The sequence below is a fragment of the Borostomias antarcticus genome (genome assembly GCF_949987555.1).
Source record: "Borostomias antarcticus genome assembly, chromosome: 10".
Taxonomy (NCBI): Eukaryota; Metazoa; Chordata; class Actinopteri; order Stomiiformes; family Stomiidae; genus Borostomias; species Borostomias antarcticus.
In genome coordinates, this window is record NC_140243.1 from 18,898,644 (window position 1) to 18,925,160 (window position 26,517).

The following is a 26,517-nucleotide window of genomic DNA, read 5'->3' on the forward strand; positions in this document are numbered from 1 at the left end:
TTAGCTAACGTTATAGACCGCTAACGCTGGCAGGCAACAACATATCGTATGCTAGCATTAAAGATAATTAACATTAGCAACCAGCGTTCAATGTGTAGTTTTACCATTCTTTTAAATAATTAAAACTGGGCTAACGTCAAACAATGTCATGGCTATCCAATGTTAGCTAACCTAACGCTATCTTTTTCCATGTGGGTGTCGTTCCTCCCTGGTTGTTAGTATGGATAGCTAACGAATGTTAGCCAGCTAGCCGTAAAAAAAAAGGGAAACATGGGAGGTAACGGTTAGTTGCTGCTTACCAACTATTTGTGTTCACCGCTTATTATGTCCTTCGTATATATTATGGCTTCTTTTCTCCGGCAGCTCCCTCGTTACTCCAAATGTGTTCGCTTGCGTAGATAGCAAAAAACATCACTTAACTGGTTCAGTGCGCGTATTTGGAAGTTGAAAATGTCGCTGCCGGACCACCTCACACATGAGAGGCTTCGCAGGAAATGATGAAGCACCTCTGCTCGGTGTTGCCAATGAAACCCAGAGCAACAGCAAGAATCTCTCATCTCTCCGCCCTCTTCGTGCCGAATTATGTCGCAATCAGTGATCTCAAATGACAACACCGAGTACCCCTCAAGCAGAAAATGTTGTGAATGCAATTGTTCTAGCATGTGGTTGGCATCATACCTCAATTGGAATTCAAGAGTAAACAATTTGCCAATTGCATTAGCTACAACCATTTTATATCGAAGGTAAGACACATTTTCCACTCAGTGCTAATGATTTATGATACACTGGTATGTGTGTGCTGTATTAATGTTTCACTCAAGTAACCTCTCCCTTTGAGACTATCTGACCTAGCGCTCTCCCTTTGAGACTATCTGACCTAGCGTCAAGTGGACTATCTGTTGCCGAAACCGTGGACTGTAGCCTAGGCTATGGCGTAACGTACCAGATGTAGTGCTAGCCCGACACACAGATGTAGTCCATTAGCGTAGAAGTAAATATAACATTTCAGTAGCCTATGATGTCAAAAAGAGATCATAGGTAGGCTACGACAACTTGACTGACTTCCAAGCTTTTCTCAGAATGTCACAGCAGCCTCCTCAGTTCTACATGTGGAAGCCGCAGCCCGCTATGGACGCAGTGGTGTCGGCTCTGTGGCGTCGCATCTTCCCTGGACAGAGAGCGGCGGGGCCGGACCAGGAGCTGGGCCCCATCTTCGCAAAGTTGTCACAGCATCCCGAATCAGCAACCTTGCCACTCTACTCTCCCTTCTTTGACCCCATAACTGACCGGCTGCCCCCGAGTTTCTCATTAGGACACAAGTGTGTAGTATTTATACAAAGGGAACTATGAACTATAGGAGCAGTACATTTTATAATACAGTACGTAAATGGTACATCTGGAGATATCCATGTGTGCACTAAAATTAAGTTCTTCCCCCCTGTGGTCAAAAGGCAGAATTACAACCTCAGGCTGAAACTATTTGACACATGGGCAGACCTTGAGAAAGAGGAAGAGAGGGGGAGAGAAAGAGAGCTAAGGAGACGACGCTTTGTCCCTTCAAATGGAGGACCTTGCATGAGTGGCACCTGCCTGACCAGACTATCTCGCTTTGGAGTACCCAGCAGAAGCTCAATGACGACCAGCCGGTACATGTCTCAGATGTATGGCTACCACAGCAGATGACTAGTGTAGCTGTGCACCTCTAGGTTCTCAAATTACAAATAAAAAAGGCTCATTACAGCTCAGCCCATATCTGATGTCGCAGCATAAAGCACTTTACCCACAAACATCTTAATCTACTTTAAACATGTAATTCTCTCCATTGAATAGATAATCCTGTACAGAGAAACTCAAAACATATTTGATTGATTGAATCAAAGGAATAGAGGTTGCAACTTTCACTTTCAGTTTATATGGAAAACATCTTTAATGGTTATTAGGGTACTGTTTTATCCAGGGAGTAGATACAGGCACAGACTCTGATGTTACGCTAGCTACAGTGAAGTCAAAGACAATCAAAAGCCTAGAGCCTTTAAAAAAAAAAAAGAAAAAAAAAAAAAAGAAGACTTTCACAGTGTGCGTGTGTGTTCAAGGTTGGAATCACAGGCCCTGAGCAGGCAATGAGCCTAAACTAGAAACAGGAAATTCAGTTCAAGGCCAATGCAAGTCAGGGTCTGACAAACACAAGCGAACACTGTCGAAACAGACATATGAATCAAGACAAACTGTCTGAATGCCCAGCCTTATTTTTTACAAAGGGTCTGCGTTAGGTTGGGGTACTTTCCATCTCTACTTGTAGAACTCATGCTCCTGCTCGTCCTTCTTGATCACAGTCTTATAAGCCTTCTCAAAGTCCTTCCCCAGGACGATGTACCTGTTCTCACGTACTGCCAACATGCCGGCCTGACAGGAAGAATGGCAGGGGAGAAAAGAGAGACGTGAGTAAAGTGATTATAGAACACCAACAAATGAGGTAGACATTGCCAAAATTCTCTGGTCTTCAAATCCATTCATACAATTTCCATTGCTTTCAAACCCACAGCCAGACTCACCTCCTGGCAGATAGAGTTGATGTCCGCTCCTGAGATCTTATCTGGTCTGGCCACATCTACACACTAGTCAAGGCCAAATACGAAAACTCACCGGACACCAAATTAACACACACAATCCATATCTAAATAGAAAATCTCAAGCAGCTGGTCTAAGAAAATACAAAAGAAACCTGTGCGTTAAGACTGAAGTGGAGGTGCTACTGGGTCTTTCAAGTAGTTATATTCCTAGGTGTTAATTGGATTCTTCAGGTGCATTATTTGCTGTGTCTCTTGAAGGTCGCTGCACAGGTAAAGTCTCTCAAAAATAAGAGGACGTGAAAATGCAATTTCATCCAAGGCACATCAGGTTTGTGAAGTTAAAATGCCTCCAGATGACCGTTGGTCTTTTCATTTTTAATTTTTTTGCCAATGAAATACATTTTAGCTTCACAAAACCGGTGTGCCTACTTCACCTGTGAAATGACCTTCAAAACACAACAAACCTGTTTGTTACTTGGCAAAAGAAAAGGTTAAATGCTTTGAATAACTCAAAATGTGCAATCTTAAACAAATATCACAACATTTGACATTTTGAGGCCTGTGGAGTTCCCCAAGGCTCCATTCTGGGGCATCTTCCGTTCAACATTTACATGCTCCCACTAGCTCAAATTATAGAAAACAACAAAATACTCTATGTTACCATGGCTACGCAGACGACACACAAATTTATATCACCATATCACCAGGGGACTGTAATCTTATACAAGCACTGAGTAAGTGCAATCAAATCAACGATTGGATGTGCCAGAACTTTCTTCAACTAAACAAAGATAAAAAGGAAGTAATCGTTTTTGGAGCCAAAGAAGAATGATTAAAAGTCAGTGCTCAGCTTCAATCAGAAATGCTAAAAACCACAAACGAAGCCAGAAATCTTGGTGTAGTCATGGACTCAGGCCTGAATTTCAACAGCCATATTAAGACAATTACAAAGTCAGCCTACTATCACCTGAATAACATATCAAGGATTAAATGATTTATGTCTCAGCAGGATCTGTAAAAACCTGTCCATGAATTTATCTTCAGTAGACTTGACTACTGTAACGGTGTGTTTACAGCTCTCTCTAAAATAAATCGACCAGACAGCTGCAGCTGATTCCGAACGCTGCTGCTCAAGTCCTCACTATGACTAAGAAAGTGGATCACATCACTCCAGTTCTGAGGTCCTTACACTGGCTTTCTGTCTGTCAAAGAATTGTCTTTAAAATACTGCTGTTGGTTTATAAAGCTCTGAATGGGTTAGGGCCAAAATATATTTCTGATCTGCTGCTACGTTGTGAAGCACACAGACCTCTCAGGTCATCTGGCACAAGTCTGCTTTCTGTCCCCAGAGATATTTTAAATCAACACTGAAGACTTCTTTTTGTCAATGCTTTTTATGAAATCAAATAATTATTCATTTGTACACTGCACTGTAACTTTCATTCTTGTATTTTATTTTTCCTGTGTTTTGTTTTAGATGTCCTTTTATAAAGTGTTTTTTGCATTTCGTTTTCTATGTCCTTTTACAATGTGTGTTTTGCACTTTTAATGTCTCATGTAAAGCACTTTGTATTGCCTTGTTGCTGAAATGTGCTATACAAATAAACTTGCCTTGCCTTGCCTTTTGTGAGGCTATTGGAAAGCCAGATAAGAACAAGGAACAAGGACATTAATATTGAATAATATTTAACTAGTGTGAACAGTTGGACCTTCCTTCTGATTTGTGTGTGCAAAATGTTCTGATAATGTAAACAGCACTCCCATACCAACCCTACTGTGCACACAAGTGTTCAGAAAGCTAGAAGGATACAGTCTTCCAGGTCCACCTCCTCGGACAGGTTCATCTTGCTGGTGATGGTGGAGAAGACCAGGCGTTTCTGCCGGCGGTCAGGCAGAGGGAATTCTATCTTCCTGTCCAGACGCCCAGGACGCAGGAGGGCTGGGTCCAGCGTGTCTGCTCTGTTGGTGGCCATGATCACCTGTGAAAGGGGGTCAGAGAGGGTCACATGAACAACTGGCAAAGGCACGCTAGTAGAGACAAGAGGTGAAATCTATGCTGCGTAAGATTTTCGGCAATGAGCCCAAAGCTAAATAATAATGAAAAGGCATCGCATTTTGTAGCCTGACACTCGGACTAAATAGCCATTTCATTTCACTTCATTATTCAATCTAAACAGGCTCCCATTGCAGCTGTTTTCTGAGAAGCGCATTGCTGAAGGAGTCCTCAGTGATTGGTTCATCCCCTAACCAATCACGTTGCGCGGTTTAATTCAGTCATCGCATTCAAAGAAAGCTGATTGGCCTATTTGGAATTCCAAACGAGAAATCACTCCGGACAAGAGCCTTTCCAGACCCTAAATGGCATTTCGAAAATTTAGATTCAGGGGCTGGAGCCAGGCTGTCACATTTGCTGACATAAGCCTAATTCTAGACCGATTACGTTTGAGGGGTAGGCAGGACTGTACAAATGGTGCTCACCTTGACGTTGACATTCTGGTCAAAGCCGTCCATCTGGTTAAGCAGCTCCAGCAGGATCCTCTGCACCTCTCTGTCCGCTGAGAGAGGGAGGGAGGCGGATGAGAAGGTTAGAAGATCATCACCAATGGAAGATCATCAATAACACTATTCTGATGAGGTGAATTGTTATTCCTTAAAAGCAATAAAGGGCTTTAATCCAAACCATAGGACTCACACCTATGCTCTACCTCTACAAAGTAACTTCCCTTCATAGTGAGAACTCTGAACGGCATAGGGAGTAGGGTTTCAAAATAACGCTTGTTTGGAATGCATCCCAACGTCATTTTTCAGGGCTGTCGGATGTGTCAACAGCCTGTGTGTCACAAGCTATGGCTAACCATAACCATTGTTAATGAATTAATGAATCCTATCTAAACTGAAGATAAGCTTTCGGAGTGATCACAGGCCTCAAAGGTCATCTGAGAATGTGAGAATGCAATTGTGCATCACCTGTTTAAGCAGCAAATTTTAATTATTCCTGAGTGGTGGCTGTGTCACAGTATCCAGCTCATGAAGTTACCCACCCCCTTAAGTAAATTGCATTTTAGACGCTGGTGCATGTCCTGATCTAGGCTCATGGTAAGGACATTTTTCAATGTGTTATAATATTGTGTTTGGTATCATTTTAAAGGGGACCTTCTTAGCTTTCATTCAAGCTCAGTTGTGAATCTTACAAATATAATGTATATATATATATATATATATATAAATATAATGTATATATATATATCAATGTCACACAATGTATATATATCAATGTGGAATAATCACAGGACTAATGATTCAGGAAATGTATACAATAATATATAGGTATAGGTACTGCAACGCGCACCCCATCCAGTTGTTACACTGGCCCGGAGCGCCACTCACACACCAATGGCGGCAGCTGCCATGCAAGGCGCTTGCCTGCTCATTGGGAGCAATTTGGGGTTCAGTGTCTTGCCCAAGGACACTTCGACAGGTAGTCAGGAGGACCCGGGATTCGAACCACCGACATACGATCACTGAACGACCCGCTCTACCAACTGGGCTATATATATCCATATTATTTCATTGTGAGAGGTTATTATAAGGCTTAAATTAGAAGGGCATTATTACAAAGTCTTAGTAATAGAGCCCTTCTAATTTAAGCCTCACAAAACGCAAAAACTGGAATACTCACAGGACTAATGATTCAGGAGATGTATACAGTAATATACCCATATTTCATTGTGAGAGGTTATTGAGGCTGTGCTTTGTGACCTAACTGGCTTTGGTCTAGTTAGTTTCTTTACTAAGACAAAAAAAACAACCAGTTACTGAAGGTCACAAAGGGGAGGATCAAGCCATGGACAAAGAAAAATGGAAACACAAGTCGGGCAGCAGAGGAAAAGCACGAGGAGGGGCCGCAAGAAATCTGTTTGGAACATATTACACACGGGGCCACAGCCAACTCAGTCGGTGATCAACCTGTCAGATGTACACCTCTCGGAGACCCAGACCAAGGTACTGTCCAAGGGACTCTCCTTTTCACCCATGAATTTCACCAATGATTTTGAGTTGAAAACTGACCTGTTTAGGTTCTATAGAAACCTCCATATTAAAGCCTGGTATAAACAGACTCCACAGGTTACCAATTCGACTAACCAATCTGACTGCCCCCCTAATATTGGCTCTCGTACACCATTCAAACCTAAATCCTATTTCTGTCAAGTGGTGCAAAATGCCACTTTAAACACATTTAAGAAAAGGTTAACCATGAAGTTGAGAAGATATTATCTCAGAATAATTAGTAATTAGAACTCATTAGTAATAATGAGTGTCAGACAGAATCTCACTAAAAACGAACGAGATGCCCTGACAGATCTCTCCAAGTAGGGCTGGGTATCGAGTCGAATTTCAAGAATCGATTCGATTCCGAAGTTTCGGAATCGATTATCACGATTCGATATCGATTCGGTTAGTGTTATTAAAACCTGTTTTTTTTTTTTAGCTGTAACCTTAATTACATGACTGCCAAGTTATGCAACACATCAATACTAGGGCTGGGTATCGATACTGATTTCCAAAAATGAATGAATGAATAAATCATTGCATGAATTAATGAACTCTTCATTTATTCATTCATTCATCAAATAAATGATCGATTTTGGGATTAATGAATCGATTCTGAATCATTTGATTCAGAATCGATGAATCGATTTTTTAAACCCAGACCTATCTCTAAGAATAAGGACATAGTGATCAAGCGAGCAGACAAGGGAGGAGCTGTTGTAGTCTGGGGTATGGAACAATACATCAAAGAGGCAACTCGACAGCTACAGGACAGAACCTTCTACCTCCCCCTTACCTACAATCCGACACTGTCGTTAACAGAAGACCTGAAAGTTATTCTTTCTGATGCTAAAAGTGAAAATCTGATCACTGACCATGAATTTAACTTTTTGTTGGACTCACGCATGGCATCCTTCTATATACTGCCCAAGGTGCATAAAAATCTGACGAACCTACCAGGCAGGCCGGTGATATCTGGTAATGATACTCTCACAGAGCCCATCTCTAAATATGTGACTCCCCTCAATCCAGCATACATACAGGACACTACAGATGTGCTTAATAAAATCAAGGAACATGGGAACATCGGACCGGTTTCTCTTTTAGCCACCATGGACATGGAGGCTCTTTATACTAACATTGACCACGACCAGGGCCTGGCGGCTCTTAGACATTACCTGGACACTCGCCCTCAACCTCAAGACCCTCCTACCGACTTCCTGGTTTCTTTAACTGAATGGACTTTATGTGAATGTCTTCTTGTTTCAGGACAAGGTTTACCAACAGGTTAAAGGTTGTGCCATGGGCGCTTGCTTCAGTCCTTCTTATGCAGGTTTGTTTCTGGGGAAATGGGAGGAAGACTATGTATTTAGTACATATAACCCATTTAGAGACAAGATAATCTGATGGGGCCGATATATAGATGATGTAATTCTATGGTGGAATGGCACGGGAGATGAGTTGAAATCTTTCCATAGCTACCTGAACAATGTGAATCTAAATGTGAAACTCTCTTTAGATTTCAGCAAAGAAAAGATCAATTTCTTAGACTTAGAAATATCTAAAAGCCAGAATGGAGACTTACATTCTTCCATTTTCAGGAAGGAAGCACATAAGAATACCCTACTTCAGGCAGAGAGCGTCCATCCCCCTAGTCTGATAAACAACATCCCGTGTGGTCAGTTTCAACGAATGCGCAGGATATGTGACAGAGATGCAGATTTTCAGGATAAAAGTAGAGAGATGCATGATCGCTTCAAAGAAAGGGGTTATTCTGATGCTACCCTTAACACAGGCCAGTTATCTGGAACGAGACTCCCTTTTATTCAGAAAAGCCTCGAAACGGAAAAAGATGGAAAGGGTAGTGTTCTCCACCCACTACAGCACCAAAGCCCAGTCCATACGCAGCGTCATTAGGAGAAATTGGAATTTGATCGAGTGTGATGATACCCTGAAATCTGCTTTCCCTGACCCCCCCTTGTTCTCCTTCCGAAGGGCCCCCACCCTCGGAGATTGTTTGGTGCGTAGCCACCTCCCAGCCAAGGAGACGGTTCCCTAAAAGGCCGGTAGGAACATTCAAATGCGGACATTGCAGACAAATGTGAAGTGGTAGCTGGGTCTAAAGAATTCACCCACCCTGTGACAAAAAAAGCGTATACTACTAACCGTTTTATTAATTGTAAAACGACACGTTGTATATATTTCGATCCCAAGGGGGGGACATTCTATGTTGGGCGCACTAAGCGCCCTTTACAGGACCGCCTTGTGGAACACAGATATGCAATCAAACAATATTGACTATACCATGACAAAACATATTAGAGATAGGCACCAAGATGCTTGCTCTTTTACAGCCCTTGGCATAGATTGTGTTCCTTCAACTTCGAGAAGAGGGAATAGACAGGTTGCTCTGAACAGAAAAGAAAGCCACTGGATATATACATTTTAGGCTACGTCGCCTCCAGGTCTCAATGACTCCTTAGATATGGCTGCTTTTCTCTAGTCCTATTATGCCTCCTGTTAAACCCTTCTTCTGCTATGATGTTGCACAGTACAATGTAGCCTTATGTATGCTTCTCCTTGTATTCAGTTGTTTGGCCCTGATCTAGGTCATTGTAACTTGCTCTTGATATTTAGCCCGCTATTGTAGGCCTGCGAATATAATGTTTCTGTTCTCTCTCTTTTTATATTGACCTGTATCATGTGTTTATCTTGTTTGTAATGTATGATGCTGACCCCTAGGGGTACTCATGATAGCCTACCCATTGTTGCCCTGGATACGTGCCAGCTGGAGATGATTGTAGCCTAATTGATTGAGCATGCCGATTTAAATGCACCTGTGTATCATTTAACCCTGAAGAAGGCCATTTGGCCGAAACATGTTGGCGTTTTATAATAAAGGCTTTTTATAATTAATCGAAGAGCTGCCTTGGACCTGCCTTTTTTCATGACCTCTATATTTGTCAGAAAGATTCATAACTGGGTTTGAATGAAAGCTAAAGAAGGTCCCCTTTAAAATGATACCAAACAATATATAACACATTGAAAAATGTCCTTACCATGAGCCTAGATCAGGACATGCACCAGCGCCTAAAATGCAATTTACTTAAGGGGGTGGGAATCTTCATGAGCTGGATACTGTGACACAGCCACCACTCAGGAATGGTTGTCATACCAAAATGTAATCTACAGACATGGGCTCTGGTCCATGGACTATACCATTTGGAATACAGCCAAGGTCACATCACTTCTACAGAACGTTAATGTTTGTTAGCGAAAAAGAGTGTGGCTAGTTGACAATGAATACATGTGGATTAGCTGACTAAGTGGACCATAGCAATGAAAACAGTCCATGTTTTTACAGTTAATATGTTACAGTAACAGCTATGGAAAAAGAACAGTGTCTCTTTGGCAATGTGTCATACACCTCTGCCCTGATATCCATGATGTAACTACCAGCCTAACCGACTTGCACGTTGTCCTATCCTTCCCACAGCAAATCTGTCCTTTATGGACATCTGATACATTTATCCTCATTCCAAAGAGATTAGTAGTTGACATGTGCAAACTCAGTATTGCACTACTTCTCCGTCTACATTTTAACAATGAAAAGCATTTTGACAGATTGTTTTGTGACTAGCATAAGGCAAAGAGCAACTATCCCCTCCTGAGAAAAACTCAACGTATTCCTACAGTATGGTGATGCCAGCCACCAAAAACCACAAACGTAACAAAAAAGTTTTCCAAAACTTGCCCACTGGAGGCCAACTGTGTCCTCCTGTGAAGGACACTGGGAGGTGAATAAAGACAGGACAAGGATCGGAGCAGATGGGGCTCTACAGGTGCATCTAAAAAAAATAGAATATTGTGTTAAAGTTCATTATTTCCCTCAATTTAATTAAAAAAGCGAAAGTTTAATGTATGCTAGATTCAGTTTTAACCTCGATGATTACAGCTTGCAGCTCATGAAAATCAATCTCAAAATAATAGAATATTACATAGGACCAAACAAAAAATGATTTATAATAAACCTTCTTAAAAGTATGTTAATTTATGCACTCAATACTTGGTCCTTTTGTACATATTACTGCATCACTGTGGCATGGCATCAGCCTGTGGCCTTGCTGAGGTTATGGAGGCCCAGGCTGCTTTGAAAGCGGCCTTCAGCTTGTCTGCATTGTTGGATCTGGTGTCTCTAATCTTCCCCTTGACAATATCCCATAGATTCTCTGGTGAGGCGATTTGGCTGGCCAATCAAGCACAGTAATGCCATAGTAATTAAACCAGTTACTAGTAGTTCTGGCACTGCGGGCGGGTGCCAAGTCCTGCTGGAAAATTAAATCAGCATCTCCATGAAGTCAGCAGTCGGAAGCATGAAGTACTCTAAAATGTCCTGGTAGACGGCTGCGTTGACTCTGGGCTTGATAAAACACAGTGGACCAGCACCAGCAGATGACACGGCACCCTAAACCATCAGACTGTGGAAAGTTCACACTGGACTTCAAGCAACTTCAGATTCTGTGCCTCTCCACCCTTCCTCCAGACTTAGGGACCTTGGATTTCCAAATGAACATTTAACTTTCATCTGAAAAGAGGACTTTGGACCACTGACCAACGGTCCAGTTCTTTTTCTCCCTAGCCCAGGTAAAACTCTTCTCATGTGGTCTCTGGTTCCAGAGTGGTTTGACACTAGGGCTGCGTTCCGAATCGCATACTTCTCGCATACTTCTACTTCTTACTACCAGTACCTACTACAGCACGTACAAGTACGTACTTTGCAAGCAGTATGCATCCAATTGGGACATACTACCTTATCATAACATTGCGCCTTAAAATTTGCCCACATCCGTCGCTGTCCATAACGCGACATTCGTCTACAGCCGTCACGACTCGCACAGGTGACGCACATTTCCGCTGCGCACAGGATTGTGGGTCAGAATAGCCAGAAAAGCCTGCTGGCTTGCATACTGCAAAATAAGACCGGATGTAGTAGGACATCCTGGTATTTTTGCCATACTGCATGTTAGGGATGGGAATTTCGACTAATTTTAAAACCGAGAAACCTAACCTGATCCTACTCGAGTAACCGATTACTCAAAAAAAAGATTACTCAAAAAAAGATACCGTCCAGACAGAGCGCATTTAACCCCGGCCCCCTCGGAGGGGAATACGTTTTTTTCCACCGTTATTACCGTGGCGGTGCTTTCATGTCTCGTCCATGCCCTTGCAAATAAACATATTTAAAAGCTGATGTGTGGTTGGATGCATTACTTATCATCAGATTGAATAACCCCCAGGTTTTCATGAAGCTATCGGAATCGAAAAACGCAGCCTTTTAATGTGGATGCACTGCCCAGCTCATAGCCTATTAAGCCTATAGTTAGGCTACTCTGAAAACTCTAAGCCTACAATATGCAACCAGACCTCTAATTTACTAATATAAATTAAGTATTAAACCAAGCCTTTACTGCCGATGCCGGATAACAAGTGAATTAATTTTTAGCGTTATCTAAAAAGCACCGCGGCACTCACTGCCTATTTCCAATTTATTGGACAATAATGGATGTTTTGGCGTCAAGCCTTCATTAGAGAAATGCCCATGCAAAACTAAATAGATTTATTGAACAACAGGCCTATTCATTCAATATTTCTTTATAGCAGGCTGGAAAACTATAGGAGTAGGCTATACGCGCATGGACCTGTGCTGGTACTCGCTGTCTTTTTCAGCACCACCTCAGGGCTCATTACCAACATGATTAGCCTACCGCAAAATGATGGGAGTGCTGCTTGGAGCCAGAGTACAAAGTCCACTCACACCACTGCCTACTATGCACAGTATACAGATAAACAAAACCAGAGACCCGGTACCAGCGTTTAATTGTCAAAACAAAACAAATGAAGTGGCATATACTGTATGTAGGCTTAAGTCTATAGTTCTCTCATAGGCTACCTACGCTGTAACAGGTTTGAAAGTCCGAGGCTCGATCCATAAAATGCTTTAACACTATGCAAAACCACGGTGTAGTTTGATCTGAAAATGCTTAACAGTATGGAAAACCGAACCATGGACAGCGAGCATTAGCAAGCCCATGGGCTAATTATTGCTAGTTTTTGTGACCACGTAACTTTGCACCCAAGAACTGTGTCCATGTAAATAAATATAGCTTTTAAAACGTAACCAGTTAGCTGGCTAGACAGTAATCAACTAGTAATCAGTCATCACTGCCCCTGACAACTGGCTGCATTTATTATTTTTACGATCGGTGCACTTTCAGATATTCCGTTTAATAGCCAGGCAGGGGTTCCCCCAGGATCCCCAGACAGCTGACGAGTCATGCCCTATCTAATATCTGATCATTGGTTGCCTAAAAGAGCCGCAGTGACGTTGGCAGCACCTTTCTGATAAGTTGAGATGGCAATGTTTTCAAAAAGCCGGAGCGCTCGAAAAAAGACTCCGTATACAGCGCTTTTCTCCAGGCAGCCGCCAACGCTCTATCCTCTTTGGTAACAATGGCACAGGCGCTCAGAAATGCGAGCTTTCACGGCCAAACATGCCATATTGTATAGCCTTTAGATTAACCGAGTAGTGTTTATTTTCCGACTAGCAGATTGCCTACTCGGGTACTCGAGTACTCGGTTAACCGTGCACATCCCTACTGCATGTGGCATACTATGTATTGGGACATACTACATCCTGTTTTGGCATACTATATAGTAGGGTAGTATGCGATTCGGAACGCAGCCTAGGAATGCGACCCTTTGTAGCCCAGGTCCTGGGCACGTGTGTGAGTGGTGGCTCTTGATGCACCGCCTCCAGCCTCAGTCCCACTCCGTGTGAACCTCCGTGTGAACCTCCCCAAAGTTCTTGAATCGGCCTTGCTTGGCAATCCTCTCAAGGCTGCGGTCATCCCTGTTGCTTGTGCACATTTTTGTACCACACTTTCCCCTTCCAGCCAACTTTCCATGGATATGCTTTTATACAGCACTCTGCAAACAGCCAGCCATTTCAGCAATGACCTTCTGTCAGGGATGTAAACTCATGAGGGGTGAAAAACGTGACAAAGATGCAAAACCACATAGGGGGGTCCGAGGGCATGCCCAGACAGGAAGAATTTTAAAAAATATGGTCAAGGCCATATTTTCTATGATATTCATATTTTTTGAGATGCACCTGTATAAATTTCATTGAGATGGAGCCCACAAACGTTGTCTGATTGAGCTTATTTGCTAAGGAAGCAAATACGACAACGTACAGTATTGACCATTAGCATTCAAACAGAGTTCGCCAACAGTTTTCACTCCTTTGCTCTGCTGGTCTCTAAAACGCCTTGCTGGTGAATATCTCCAGTGGCTCATACCTCCGGTCTGCGCATCGAAACGCTTGGTGGCGATGGCGTCGATCTCGTCGATGAAGATGATGGCCGGCGCGTTCTCCTTGGCCAGCCTGAAGACGTCTCGCACCATGCGAGGCCCCTCCCCCAGATACTTCTGCACGAACTCCGAGCCAACCACACGGATGAACGCCGCTGGGAGAGACCAAGGAGAGAGTGAAGGAGGTGAAAATGACAGTTGTGATATATAGTAGTAATAGTACTTTAGTGATCCCTACAGAGGGAAATTACACGCTATAGCCTCGCTATGTTATAATATTGTGTGTGTGTGCGCGTATCTGTGTGGGTGTGTGTGTGCGTCTGTGTGGGTGTGTGTGTATGCGTGTGTGTGTGTATGCGTGTGTGTGGGTGTGTGTGTGCGTGTGTGTGCGTCTGTGTGGGTGCGTGTGTGCATCTGTGTGTGTGCGTATCTGTGTGCGGGTGTGTCTGTGTGGGTGTATATGTGTGTGTGGGTGTGTGCGCGTCTGTATGGGTGTGTGTGTATGTGTGTACAGTATGTGTGTGCGCGTCTGTGTGGGTGTGTGTGTCTGTGTGGGTGTGTGTGGGTGTGTGCGCGTCTGTGTGTGTGTGTGTGTGGGTGTGTGTGTGGGCATCTGTGTGGGTGTGTGTTAATGTGTGTGTATATGTGTGTGTGTGTGTGTGTGCGCACGCGTGTGTGCGTCTGTGTGGGTGTGTCTGTGTGTGTGTGTATGTGTGTGCGCGCGTCTGTGTGTATATGTGTGTCTGTGTGGGTGTGTGTGTCTGTGTGGGTGTGTGTGTCTGTGTGGGTGTGTGTGTCTGTGTGGGTGTGTGTGGTACCTGTGGTGTGGTGAGCCACGGCCTTGGCCAGCATGGTCTTCCCACAGCCTGGAGGTCCGTACATCAGAACACCTCGGGGCGGGTCGATGCCAATCTGCGGGCAGAAAGGGGGCGCAAAGGGCATTAACATAGGAACGCAGGAACGCGCCCGCGCGCACGCACACACACACACACACACACACACAGACACCAAGGTTATTATAGTTAACGAAAACTAACTAAAAAACTAAAACTAGGTGTTAAGAAACATTTTAGTTAACTGAAATTGAAAATAAAAACTAGACTTTACAAAAAACAATAACTAACAAACTGTATTGTGTGTTTACAAAACTAACTAAAATAAACTTAAATTATTGAGAAAATGTCCTTAGTTTTAGTCTTTTTCATTTCATACATAAGCCTAGTATTTTGGGTGGATATGAAATCTATTTCTATCATTTTTTGGGGGCTGTGCTCCTGCGCAGAAGTAACCTGAAGTGCGCAAGATGGTTTGTTTCACACGGAGTGAAACAACGTGAGGTCACGAGGTCAGGATGGTCTCACCAGGCTAGCGCAGAAAGAAAAAAAATAATAATAATAATACTGAAACTAATAAAAACTAAACTAAAACTAAGCATTTTCAAAAAATAAAAACTAATCTAAACTAGCAAACCTGCTTTAAAACTAATCAAAACTAAACTGAAATTGAAAAGAAAAAGTTAGAACGATATAAAAATAAAAACTAATGAAAAAAACAAAACTATTATAACCTTGACACACACACACTTAAAAAGTCCAGCTGAGACAGACATTTGAGATCATCCAACTTATGCATTTTGACGTATTTCTGACTCAAACGAGCTATAGGGGCGGGACATAACGTTTACAGAGGAATTTGATTGTAACATTGACAAGTGGGCAAGGAAAAGCAAATTTATTTGTATAGCACATTTTGTATATCTTTAAATTAGACATTAAAACCATCAAGACTAAGTGCAAGGAACACATAAAAGGTTATAAAACGAAATGCAAAAAAGGACATTTAAAACAATGCAGGAAAAATAAAATACAGGAATAAAAGTTACAGTGCAGTGTATGAATGAATAAAAGTGTGATTGAATAAAAAGCAGTGGCAAAAAGAAAAGTCTTCAGTCTTGATTTAAAAGAACGGAGTTGCAGCAGACCTGCAGTTTTCTGGAAATTTGTTCCTAAAAACTGAACGCTGCTTCTCCATTCACAGCCACTTCGTTGTCTCATCTCTGTGATAACTTGATCAGGAAAGAGAACTAGGTATTGAAACATTGAAACAAATACAGGACACACACACACACCTGTTTGTAGAGCTCAAAGTGTGTGAGTGGCAGCTCCACAGCTTCTCTCACTTCCTGCTTCTGGATGTCCATCCCTCCGATGTCAGCATACATCACATCTGGCTTCTGGTCTGAAGGACCGAAATGGAACAACGGAGAAATATGATGAAAGAAAACCAGACATAAAGATCAACATACATCAAAGCAGAGCTCGACTGATCAATCGACCGGCCAATTAATTGGGCCAATATAATGACCTTTTGAGGTAATGGGCATAGACCAATCTACTCTCACGAGGCCGATGTCTGCAGAGTACAGACATGTCTCTGCCAGCAGCCTGCAGTGTGACTGCTCTGGAATGATTTCTGTGTGTGCCACTTAGCCGTGATACAGTGAAAAGTGGGGAAGGTGCTTGTCTCGAAGGCTCAAACTAAAAACTACCTTTCGAAGCTCAATATATTTATTTGGCCACTTTTATACAATGTTTACTTTCCGTAATTTGATTGATTCTGGTCTTTTGTGTGAATGACATTTGGAATTACCATTTGGGATATTAACCTAATCTAGAGAGAGTAAAAAAAGTGATGTTACATGCAAGCTACTTGTATGCTTGTATGCTGACATTGGATGCAAGGTTAGCTAGCCAGCTCATCATGCTAACTAATGTTAGCTAACTACTAGCTAGTATGACTCTTAGTAGGTCAGTGTAAGCAGGTCTATAGCTATTAGCTAACGTCAGCTAGCACAAGCTAACTACTAGCTTGTCTGACTCTTAGTAGGTCAGTGTAAGCAGGTCTAATGTTAGCTAGCTAACTCGTCTTGCTAGCTACTAGATAGCTAGTATCGGTGGAAGCAGGTTCTTTTCATCCATAGCCTATGCTGCAAGTTAAAGCTAACAACTAAAGAAGATTATTATGATCAGACAGGAGTGGAGCTAGAACCTTTTTTTTACCATGTCAATAGCCTGTGTACTACAGTAGCATGCCTGAGCCTAACATTTTGTACCCAATATTAACTTGTATTTTTTTTATACTTCTATTTTATATGATAAATCACAACTTGTATTTTACCAGATGGGGGGGGGGGGGACAGTGTGATATCGGCCTTATATATTGGCCATCTGCCACCCTGCTCTCTCTCAATATCTGTATCGGCATATCAGCCTAACACCCATAATCAGTTGACCTCTACGTCAAAGATTATCACATGGAAAGATCATCATATGGAATAAATGTAAGAGTATGCATATTTGTGGCATGTGTTTTGTACGTCACCTTGTTGATATAGCCTGTTCTAACAAACATACGTGGTTGTGTGTGTGTGTGTGTGTGCGTTACCTGAAGTGAGCATCATGATGCTGCTATCAGCCTCTGGGGGGAGCACGTCCACCAGGGCATTGCTGTGCTTGTGCAGGGCCACGGAGGCGTTGGGCTTCAGGAGCTCTCTGTCTATGGTGCTCAGAATACGCACGTAGTAGTTGGAGCCTGGAGGAAAAGAAGGAAGGGAGAATACAAGTGGAGAATAACAAAGAGAGAGAAGCAGAAGAGGGGAGTTGAAGGGACATGGAGAGACCATTATGAGGCGGCATATTGCATTGGCTGCCTGTCTCATACAGGATTGAATTCAAAACCCTTCTCCTAACTTTCAAATGCACCTATGGTAATGCATTACTACATTAAAGAACTCCTTACTCCACTAAACCCCTCCTGCAATCTTCGATGTGTAAACAGTAGGGCTGCACCCGACTAAATTTTGTGAGTCTAATCAGATTCAATGCGAATGTCTGTCTCTGAAACCAACTAGAAGCAGGCTCCTATCCACCAATACTGATACCATAATGCTAGAACAAGAACGACAGACAGAGTCAGACAGACAGACGAGCCAGGACTGTATACATGTAACTGTGCCTTCATACAGTACCTGTGGTGGAGCCCACTATGGCTGTGTTCTGGTCCACAGCCTCCAGGAACTGGCCAATGACCAGGGGGATACTCTGTATCCTCTTCACCTCCTCCTGAGCATGGAGGAACTCCTTCTTCAGGTTCTTCTGTTCATCTTTGATATACTCCTCCTGGACCTCCAGAAACTCCAGCTCCTGCTGTAGCTTCTGCAACAAACAAGGGGGGGGGCGGGGGTCAAGTAGAAAGTTAGCATTATAAGAGTGATGTAAAACTTTGTGCGGTAATGCCATTTTGTGTGATGCAGACTCTACTATGGTGTGGTAGCCAGTGTAGTGACGGCCACGGCTCTTCTATGTCTGACGTCAGGACAGCAGAGTCGCTGCCCATCTTTCATCGCAGGCTCAAAACTCATCTCTTCAAGAAGTGCTACAATGATCCTCCCTCTTAAGCACCTTTTGTATTTTAGATTGCTATTCTTGCACTTTGCCTTCAGCACTAGACTATGCTCTTAGTCACTTGTTTTAGATGCACTTGTGAGTTCTGGCAAGTAGTAGTACATTAGCTTTTCCTACATTAAATGCAATTATGGTTAGTCACTTTAGATAAAAGCGTCTGCTAAATGACTAATGTAATGTAGTGGTTCACCTGACATGTGAAAGCTCCTCTGTTTCTGTATGACAAATAAACCTACTTGAACTTGAATACCTAAAGTAGTGTTTTTTGGGGCTGCATTAATTCTCATGCACACATTGACAAGTAATCATAGACATTACAGTGACAATAGAAAACAAGTAGCTAGTAGGGGTGTAACAATATATCGTGCCACAATATATCGCGATACAGAAACTTCCCAATACGTATCGTCTCTAGGCCTATCCATGATACAAAACAGTTAAGCTCTAAATTCACAAAGTGTAGTGGAGTAGAAATGGGGAGAAATGTGTGAACAGTGAGTGTGAACAGCAGCGCTACTGCAACGCTTCACACCTGCCCTTAGTGTATCGTATTGTTATCGTCAACCCAATATCGTGTCGTATCGTGAGATTACTGTATCGTTGAACCCCTAGTAGCTAGATACATCATTTACTATAGTGAACAAGTAGAAAATGCACCGTGAACAAACAGACCTTGTATCTACTGTAAAGGTCCTCAAGGTCTTCGGGTTCTGGAGCCAGGAAGGAAAGACCCGTCTGGGGTCTGGAACTATGCATGGCAGGCACGTCGTCCTGTTGTGGAGGGTAAATTAATTGATATTTAGTGAGCCAATTAATCTTGGACATTCTGGGTTAATAATTAGGAGATACGCCAAACAGTTAACTTTAGCTAGTAACAGTTAGTGATAGCTGTGACTGATACCTTGCTAGCTAGCCTAACGTTACACACAACAGAATTCAGAATACTTGGCAAACAAGAATCTAGTAGATAACACAAGTTTACGTTAAGACTGTGCCATGACTAAATAGCATGACTAAAAACTAAAAAGCCCTACTAGCTACTTACTGTAAAAAGCTAGCTATCATATTGGCTAGACTAGCTAACTCTATCTAGTAGGAGTAGCCAGGGGGCTAACGCGTTTTATGCTAACGTTAGCTAACGATACCCAAATGATTAACTCTACGTGTAGCTCGATTGTCCTTATTTCATTCTAAGCAACATTAGGCGTACAACGTTAGTTTCAGAAATTAAACATTACACGAGGACAATGACAATGCTGGCCATTGTTAGATGACTAGCTAACGTTAGCTAGCGGCACCATGACAGAGCATTTGTAGCTAACTTAGCCAGCTAGCCAGCGAGCTACAAAGAAATGAATGATTTGGCAGGTTTACATTTGATAACATTTCTACCAAGGATATTGAATAAAACATCACATAACAGTATCAATACATCTATGAGATTCCGTAATTTAGGGATCTAAAGTTGAAGACCCAAGAAACTGAATTTGACACAACCATAGAAATCATACCAAATTCTTTTCCACAGTAACACCAATATCCTCCATGTTGAATTCCCTTTCTTACGGACGTTGTGACGTACGACGTACGGAGGAACCGGGATTCTTCTTCTTCCTTTTTTTCTCTCAGTTTATTGCATGGATGATTGCGCACCAACATTAAAGGGGCATACCGCCACCTACCATACCGGAGTGTGTAACATCATGGCAAATAGAACATCAGGCCATAGAAGGAAACAGAGAAAGAGAGACACAGTAGAGAAAGAGAATGCAGCTATACCATGGATGTATTAGAGCTATACTCGACGACCAATCCCTGTATCCGTATGGAAAGTAAACAGAGCCCTACAGCCTAGAATCCCGTGCATATTCCATGACCGCCCCAACTCACAGATCTGACTACGGAGGACAGCTCTCTCAGACTCGTATCTACCACACCTCATAATGACATGCTCCAGGCCTGCATTTCTGGGACAGCACACGTCTCACAGTTAGCCAATGCATGCTTCGCCATTAAAAATAGAGTTAAAGGAGTAGTACTTCTTTAAGACCAGTGTGACCATCTGTTTTCTATTCGCTTGATTTCCGGTCTAGTTTCAAGTTTTGTATGCTGGCCTGATCTAGCATGAAGCTGTACTAAGCATTTTCTTTACTAGAGTGTGACAAACTAACCCATTTTAAAAAAAATACAACTGTAAAATTATACTGGGACACTCCCCTAAGGACAAACTGTGCTTAGAAGCTAATAGTTTTTTATGCATTTTCATGCATGGGAAGTCAGACTTCCTAGGAAGAAGAAGATTCAGAATATTGGGAAATACAGCTGAGGCAGCCCGGAAAATACCAGAGAGACCGGCAGCTGAGGTCTGCAATGAATTAGAATCTTCTGGAACACAGGTGTCAATCCCTGAAGCAGTAGGATGGCACCTAATTAAGGTAAAAATGGCAGAGGGACATGTCGCCAAATATTAGCATTGCTGTCTGTATATTTTTGACCCAGCAGATTTGGTCCCATTTTCAGAAGACTCATAATAAATTCATAAAAGAACCAAACTTCATGAAGCTCTAGCCCTAGTGGGGGGGGAGTATAAGGGTTAAATGATGCTGCTATTGTCAAAAGGTTGTTTTCTGACGTTTAGCAGTACTTTCCCATGTGGGTTTCCTGAGTAACCGTTGCTTGGCTTGTGGTCGAATGCAGTTCATATCTCATGCTGCTCTGAAACTTTGCTCTGAAGGAGGTTTTGAAAGATCAAGGTGTTGCCTTGCCTGTGGTTTCTCCAGCACACCCGCCTTGACATATGACAGTGTGAAAAAACATTCTGAAATTTACCATCAGAGCACTAACGGTTAGGTATATGATTTTAGCCCCTGCAACTTTCATTTCTCTCTCTGAATGATGACTTTCAGTTCCCATCAGGGCCGGACTGGGTGAATATTTCAGGCCGGGAAATGTAGCCACAGTCAGGCCACAAGCTGAGCCGATGCAGTGAGATGGAACACCTTCAGTTTCATTTTGAGGGGGGGGGGGCAGGCCATTCACCGCGGGCCAGGCCAGTTGGCGCGCCAGGCCACCGGGTAAGCTCCCGGTGCTCACGATGGCCAGTCTGCCCCTGGTTCCCATGAAACAAGACTGTGATTGCCTACAGAACAGTGTTCCTCGTTTTAACAAACGCACTCCCTCTCAGCATATTTAATACAGCAACATGAATGAGGTAATGTGCTATTTTGGACATTTAGCCCTATTTGGGGTCGGCCTACCATGAACCTGAAACATAGAGACCATAATTTCACTGATCGTTCCAGTATTGAGCTAGCTACAGTCTTCCTACATGCGCTCATGGGCTGCAATGGACGTCAATGGGGCACCTGAATATGTGTTGAAAAACTATGATGAATGTGCTTTTCTGAGACAAGAAGCACAGGGTGTAATCTGACCAGTCTCATTATGCTCTCCTGTGAAATGTAGCGCAATCCAAATATTTTTACGTTTACCACATTTATCACACATTAAAGCACAGTTATTGTAGTTCTTTCAATGCATTTACAGGTGCCCCATTGACTTCCATTGATTCCCCAGTGAGAGCCTGCCAAAAATGATGGTTTCCAACTACTCGGAGCGGACCGGGACTCAGGTGTCTCCGGCAAAACAAAGGGAGGCAGGATATGTTTTTTATGGAGACAGCGTGTGGTGTAGGGACGTGACAGTAATCCAGCTTGTGTCCTGGAATACTTCTTCATAAACTGTAAATCATTCTACTCCCCCTGAGAGTTCACCTCTTTCATTGATTCATTCCGCCTGACGCCACAGGCACAATGCAGGCTCGCTGATCAGATCCTGAGTGTGGAACGTAAAATCCCAGATGCTTTTGTTATTGTCCTCGGCAACTTCAACAGAGCTAATCTCAGCCATTAACTCCCCAAATACCATCAGGCACCAGCAGATAACATGCTCAACCAGAGAGGAGAACACTCTAGACCACTATTACACACACTAAGCAACGTTTATTGAAACGGAAACGCACCACCGTTTCCGTTTCAATAAATGATATGCAACGTTTTGCCGGGGCTGAACTCACCCCTGGATTCCATTCATTATCAGATACAGATCCTGTCTAGAACCCGCCGACTCCAAAACTGGACCCGGCGGATCCAACCTCGGTCTAGACCTGCCTTAGAATGGATCTAAAATGCCAAGTGAATAGGTAGGCTATTTGATAAACTTGCGTCAATCCTGTCTAGTCCAAAAGTGGATCCAGTGGATCCAACCTTGCCTGAGACGCCCCTTAGACTGGATCTAAAACGTAGTAAATGGCCCCAGACTAATTCCTACTGGTGTCCACGAATATCGTAGCTTGTTCCTAGAACTTCTCACCACAGCGTGAGCTTCTGGGAACTCAGGGTACTGTATTGTATGTACAGTATTATGTACCAAAATGCTTATTGACACCTTCTCCTCACATAGACAATAATACAAGCAATAAAATCAAACAATGCTAAAACAAGTAAAGCAGTAAAAAATAAAAAAAAATAAGTAGCAGCAATAGAAAACAAAATATAAAAGTACTGATATTGATTCAATAATGATTTAAACAGTGGTTCGATCGAGGTATGGTACAAGGAGGCTCTGTCATTAATCACTGATTCAAAAGCTGTAGAAATTTCTGTATACAGTATATAGATTTACAGTATAGTCCCCTTCCTGATGTTAAGAGGTAAGCCTATTGTGCATAAAATGAGCTGTTTCAGATCAGGAAGTTACTCATTCAAACCACATAGCCCAATCTCTGAAGTCTATGTTCGCTTAAAGAAAAACATAAGTATTTCATGGTAACTTCTCAAGATGACTATCTTGTTGTTGTATTTTTGGTTAAGCTGCTCACATTGGAAGAAATATTTGTTGAAGAGTTTTCTTCTTCATTTCCTTATTTCAGGTGAGTTTTCAAGCCTCAGGAAGGTGTTTATTACATTTTGCATTATTTGAACAGGGAGTTGTTTTGAGAGTTTTTTCAGTTTTTTTCAAGGACAGTAGCCTACTTAGTAATCAGCCACAGGATAAATGCATTATCCTAAAGGCAATTTTTTGTATAATGTATATAACGATACATCGCAATATTTTTCTGCAATACTGTATTGATTCATTTTGCAGCCCCTACATTTTTTTTTTTACCACAAGGAAAATATACAGAACAAAACAAGACATGGAATAGATATCTTTATATATAATGGATATAAGGATAGAATTCAACCATCGATACATTATTCATGTTATAAATGGATTTTAAATGTCCTTAAATTCCCTCCGCCCTCAGGATCACCTCCAGGGAACGGGGGATGAAGTTGTATTTTCAGATGTATTTATATATCCTCAGTAAATTATGTAGAATATCACAATGTATCGTAATATGTATATTATCGTATCGCAATGTATCGAGATACAATTGTTTTGTGACCCATGTATCGTGACACGTATCATGAGGTCCTTGACAATATCCAGCCCTAGACCCCAGCGAGCATCATTGATGTTTAATGGTGGATGAACTGTTGACAAGATCAGTCTGCTCTGTACACTACTTCTTATTAATGGTTTACTAAAGCCATGCTATAACACGAGAAAGAAATAGGCTAACCTTAACTTGAGTTATACAAAAAATCCAATGCAGCCTGATAAATGAATCATTAATCAAACCAGTCAATATTAACACCACTGCTGTAAAACTCAAAACAAAACAGGAAATGGGATTATACTGGTCTGATAGTTTCTCTTTCTCTTCTGTCTAATAACCAGGAACCTGGTCCCAGATTTATGTTACCCAGCAACCAGATGTGGTTTTAGCAAAGCTGTCTGATGATGTCACCTTGAACTGCCAGTTCACCCACACCAAGAACCAGAACATCTCAGACAAACCCATTCTGTACTGGGAGTTGACACATAACGAGCAACCGAGGCTGTGGCCCAACATAGCCCCACAGTACAAAGAACGCGTTGAAGTTCTGGACAATGACCCAAGTTCACCAAACAAATCTATACTCTTCAAGAATGTCACATGGAAGGACAGAGGGAAATACCAGTGCATGATTTCTTATGAGAGGAATGGAAACGGATGGAAGAGGATGAGAGGAGCAGGTGTTAAACTGCTGGTGTACGGTAATGAGATCATACAGTAGCTGCAGCTGTGCTCCTTTCACTGAGTGTGATATCGCTATGGTCTACTGCACAACATTACAGTGAATTGTCTGGATGCTGTGAATTTTCCGGTGAATTGTCAGGTGCGTGTGCGTGCGTGCGTGTGTGCGTGCATGTGTGTGTGTGTGTGTGTGTGTTTGTGCGTGCATGTGTGCGGGTGTGAGTGCGGCCGTGTGCATGCGTGTGTGTGTTTGTGTTGTGTTCCAGATCCTGAGACTTTTGACTTTAGCGTCCTTCCTGAGAGTGAGGGCCAACTCAGCTGTGTGGTCAATATTTCCGGGGACCCTGGTTTCTTCTTGTCTGTGCAACACAACGGGCTGCCGCTAGAGACCGCAGGGTTGACCAACACTACCAGTCCGGAACACGTTCAGCTGTCCGTGGTCGTTCCCTTGAAGAAGCCAGGCGACTATGAGTGCCAGCTGAACCTGACCTCCAGAATGATATTAAGCAGCACCTTCCCATATTACCCAGGTATTTTTTTTTTTTTTTTTTTTTTAAGTGTGCATTCATATAGCATTGTGTGTGTTTAATCTCAGATATAGGGTTGACAGTATTTTTATTCTTTATCTTTATGTCTCATGTTTGGTGGTGTTTTTAATTGTCGTATGTGATTTATGGACCCGAGTCTGCTAAATAAAGTTGATGATGATGATGATGATGATGATGATGATCATGATGATGTTGATGATGATGATGATGATGATGAGGATGAGTATAAGCTTGCTTGACTCGCATGTCTCTACTGCCTTTAGTTGTGCCTCATCGTGTTTTTCCAGCCCCTATCTAAATATGTAGTATAATATTGTCAATGAGCCGGCTGACTCTCACACAGCTCCGCCCGCTGGTCTGGTCTTTGTGTTCCCAGTGAGGAGGGAGCTACCTCAGCCATGGCTGCTGTATGCTGCCATCATCATGGTGCCCTTCACCGTCCTCCTGGCTCTCCTCACTTCCTGCCTGGTCTGGAAGAACAGGATCTGAGTTCCACTGGGCTCCACTGGGGTCGGACGGGGAGGCGGCTTTTTATATTGGTTCTGTTTTTATTATTGCCCTTTTTGGCTTTTGGTTGTTTTGATCTTAGAGATTAATTGTGAGCCTGAGATCAGTGTCATTCTGCTCCAATGATCTCTCTCCACTTCTGTTTGTTCAAGTGCTCAGAAAATGTGAAAATGTCTATCACAGTTTAGTTTATTACCCCTGTCCATCACAGTTTATCTTATTACCCCTAAATGTCCATCACTGTCTATTTCATTACCCCTACCTGTCCATCCCTGTTTATCTTATTACCCCTACCTGTGCATCACTGTTTATTTTATTACCCCTACCTGTCCATCACTGTTTATCTTATTACCCCTACCTGTGCATCACTGTTTATCTTATTACCCCTACCTGTCCATCACTGTTTATCTTTTTACCCCTACCTGTCCATCCTTCTTTGATTTGTATCTTTCTTAACAGACATTCCTTCTCTTGATATGTTGATGTTGATCCATTAAGGTTGTTGAAGGAGACGGGGGCTACAAATGTATTTCTGACAATATCATTTTTACTGTATAGAACTGATAGAGGCCCAAAGGCCAAAGAAGCAGTTACAATAATTGTTAAGAGTTGCTTGTGAAAGGTCACAAAAAGTACAGAATAGGACCGAGCAATGTAACCAAGCAAAGTTTGAGGTGGGAGTGTAGTAGCCTACAGCAGATCATTTTAATGAGTAGGACACTACTGTTGAGTAGGACACTGCTGTTGCTAGTAGGCCTAGGCTACTCCCAGAATTACATGAAAGGGATGCTTATTCACCAAGATAAGGCAATGCATGAGCTCACACTTGTTTATTTGCTACTATAAAGGAAACTGGCTCTGAATGCATCTTTGTATTTTGATCC

General features: G+C 42.5%; 1 protein-coding gene across 1 annotated transcript; it reads right to left on the minus strand.

Moving 5' to 3' along the window:
* Positions 1 to 1,944: 1,944 nt before the first annotated feature.
* Positions 1,945 to 20,014, minus strand: psmc4 (proteasome 26S subunit, ATPase 4). The gene is made up of 11 exons (XM_084443795.1): positions 19,966 to 20,014; positions 19,127 to 19,225; positions 18,019 to 18,205; positions 17,436 to 17,582; positions 16,120 to 16,229; positions 14,810 to 14,903; positions 13,979 to 14,146; positions 5,049 to 5,125; positions 4,381 to 4,549; positions 2,553 to 2,608; positions 1,945 to 2,403 (listed from the first exon to the last, which is right to left on the minus strand). The coding sequence occupies exons 1-11, from the start codon at positions 19,999 to 20,001 to the stop codon at positions 2,290 to 2,292; spliced, it is 1,257 nt and encodes a 418-aa protein (XP_084299921.1). The 5' UTR covers positions 20,002 to 20,014; the 3' UTR covers positions 1,945 to 2,289.
* Between the last annotated feature and the right edge of the window lie 6,503 nt (positions 20,015 to 26,517).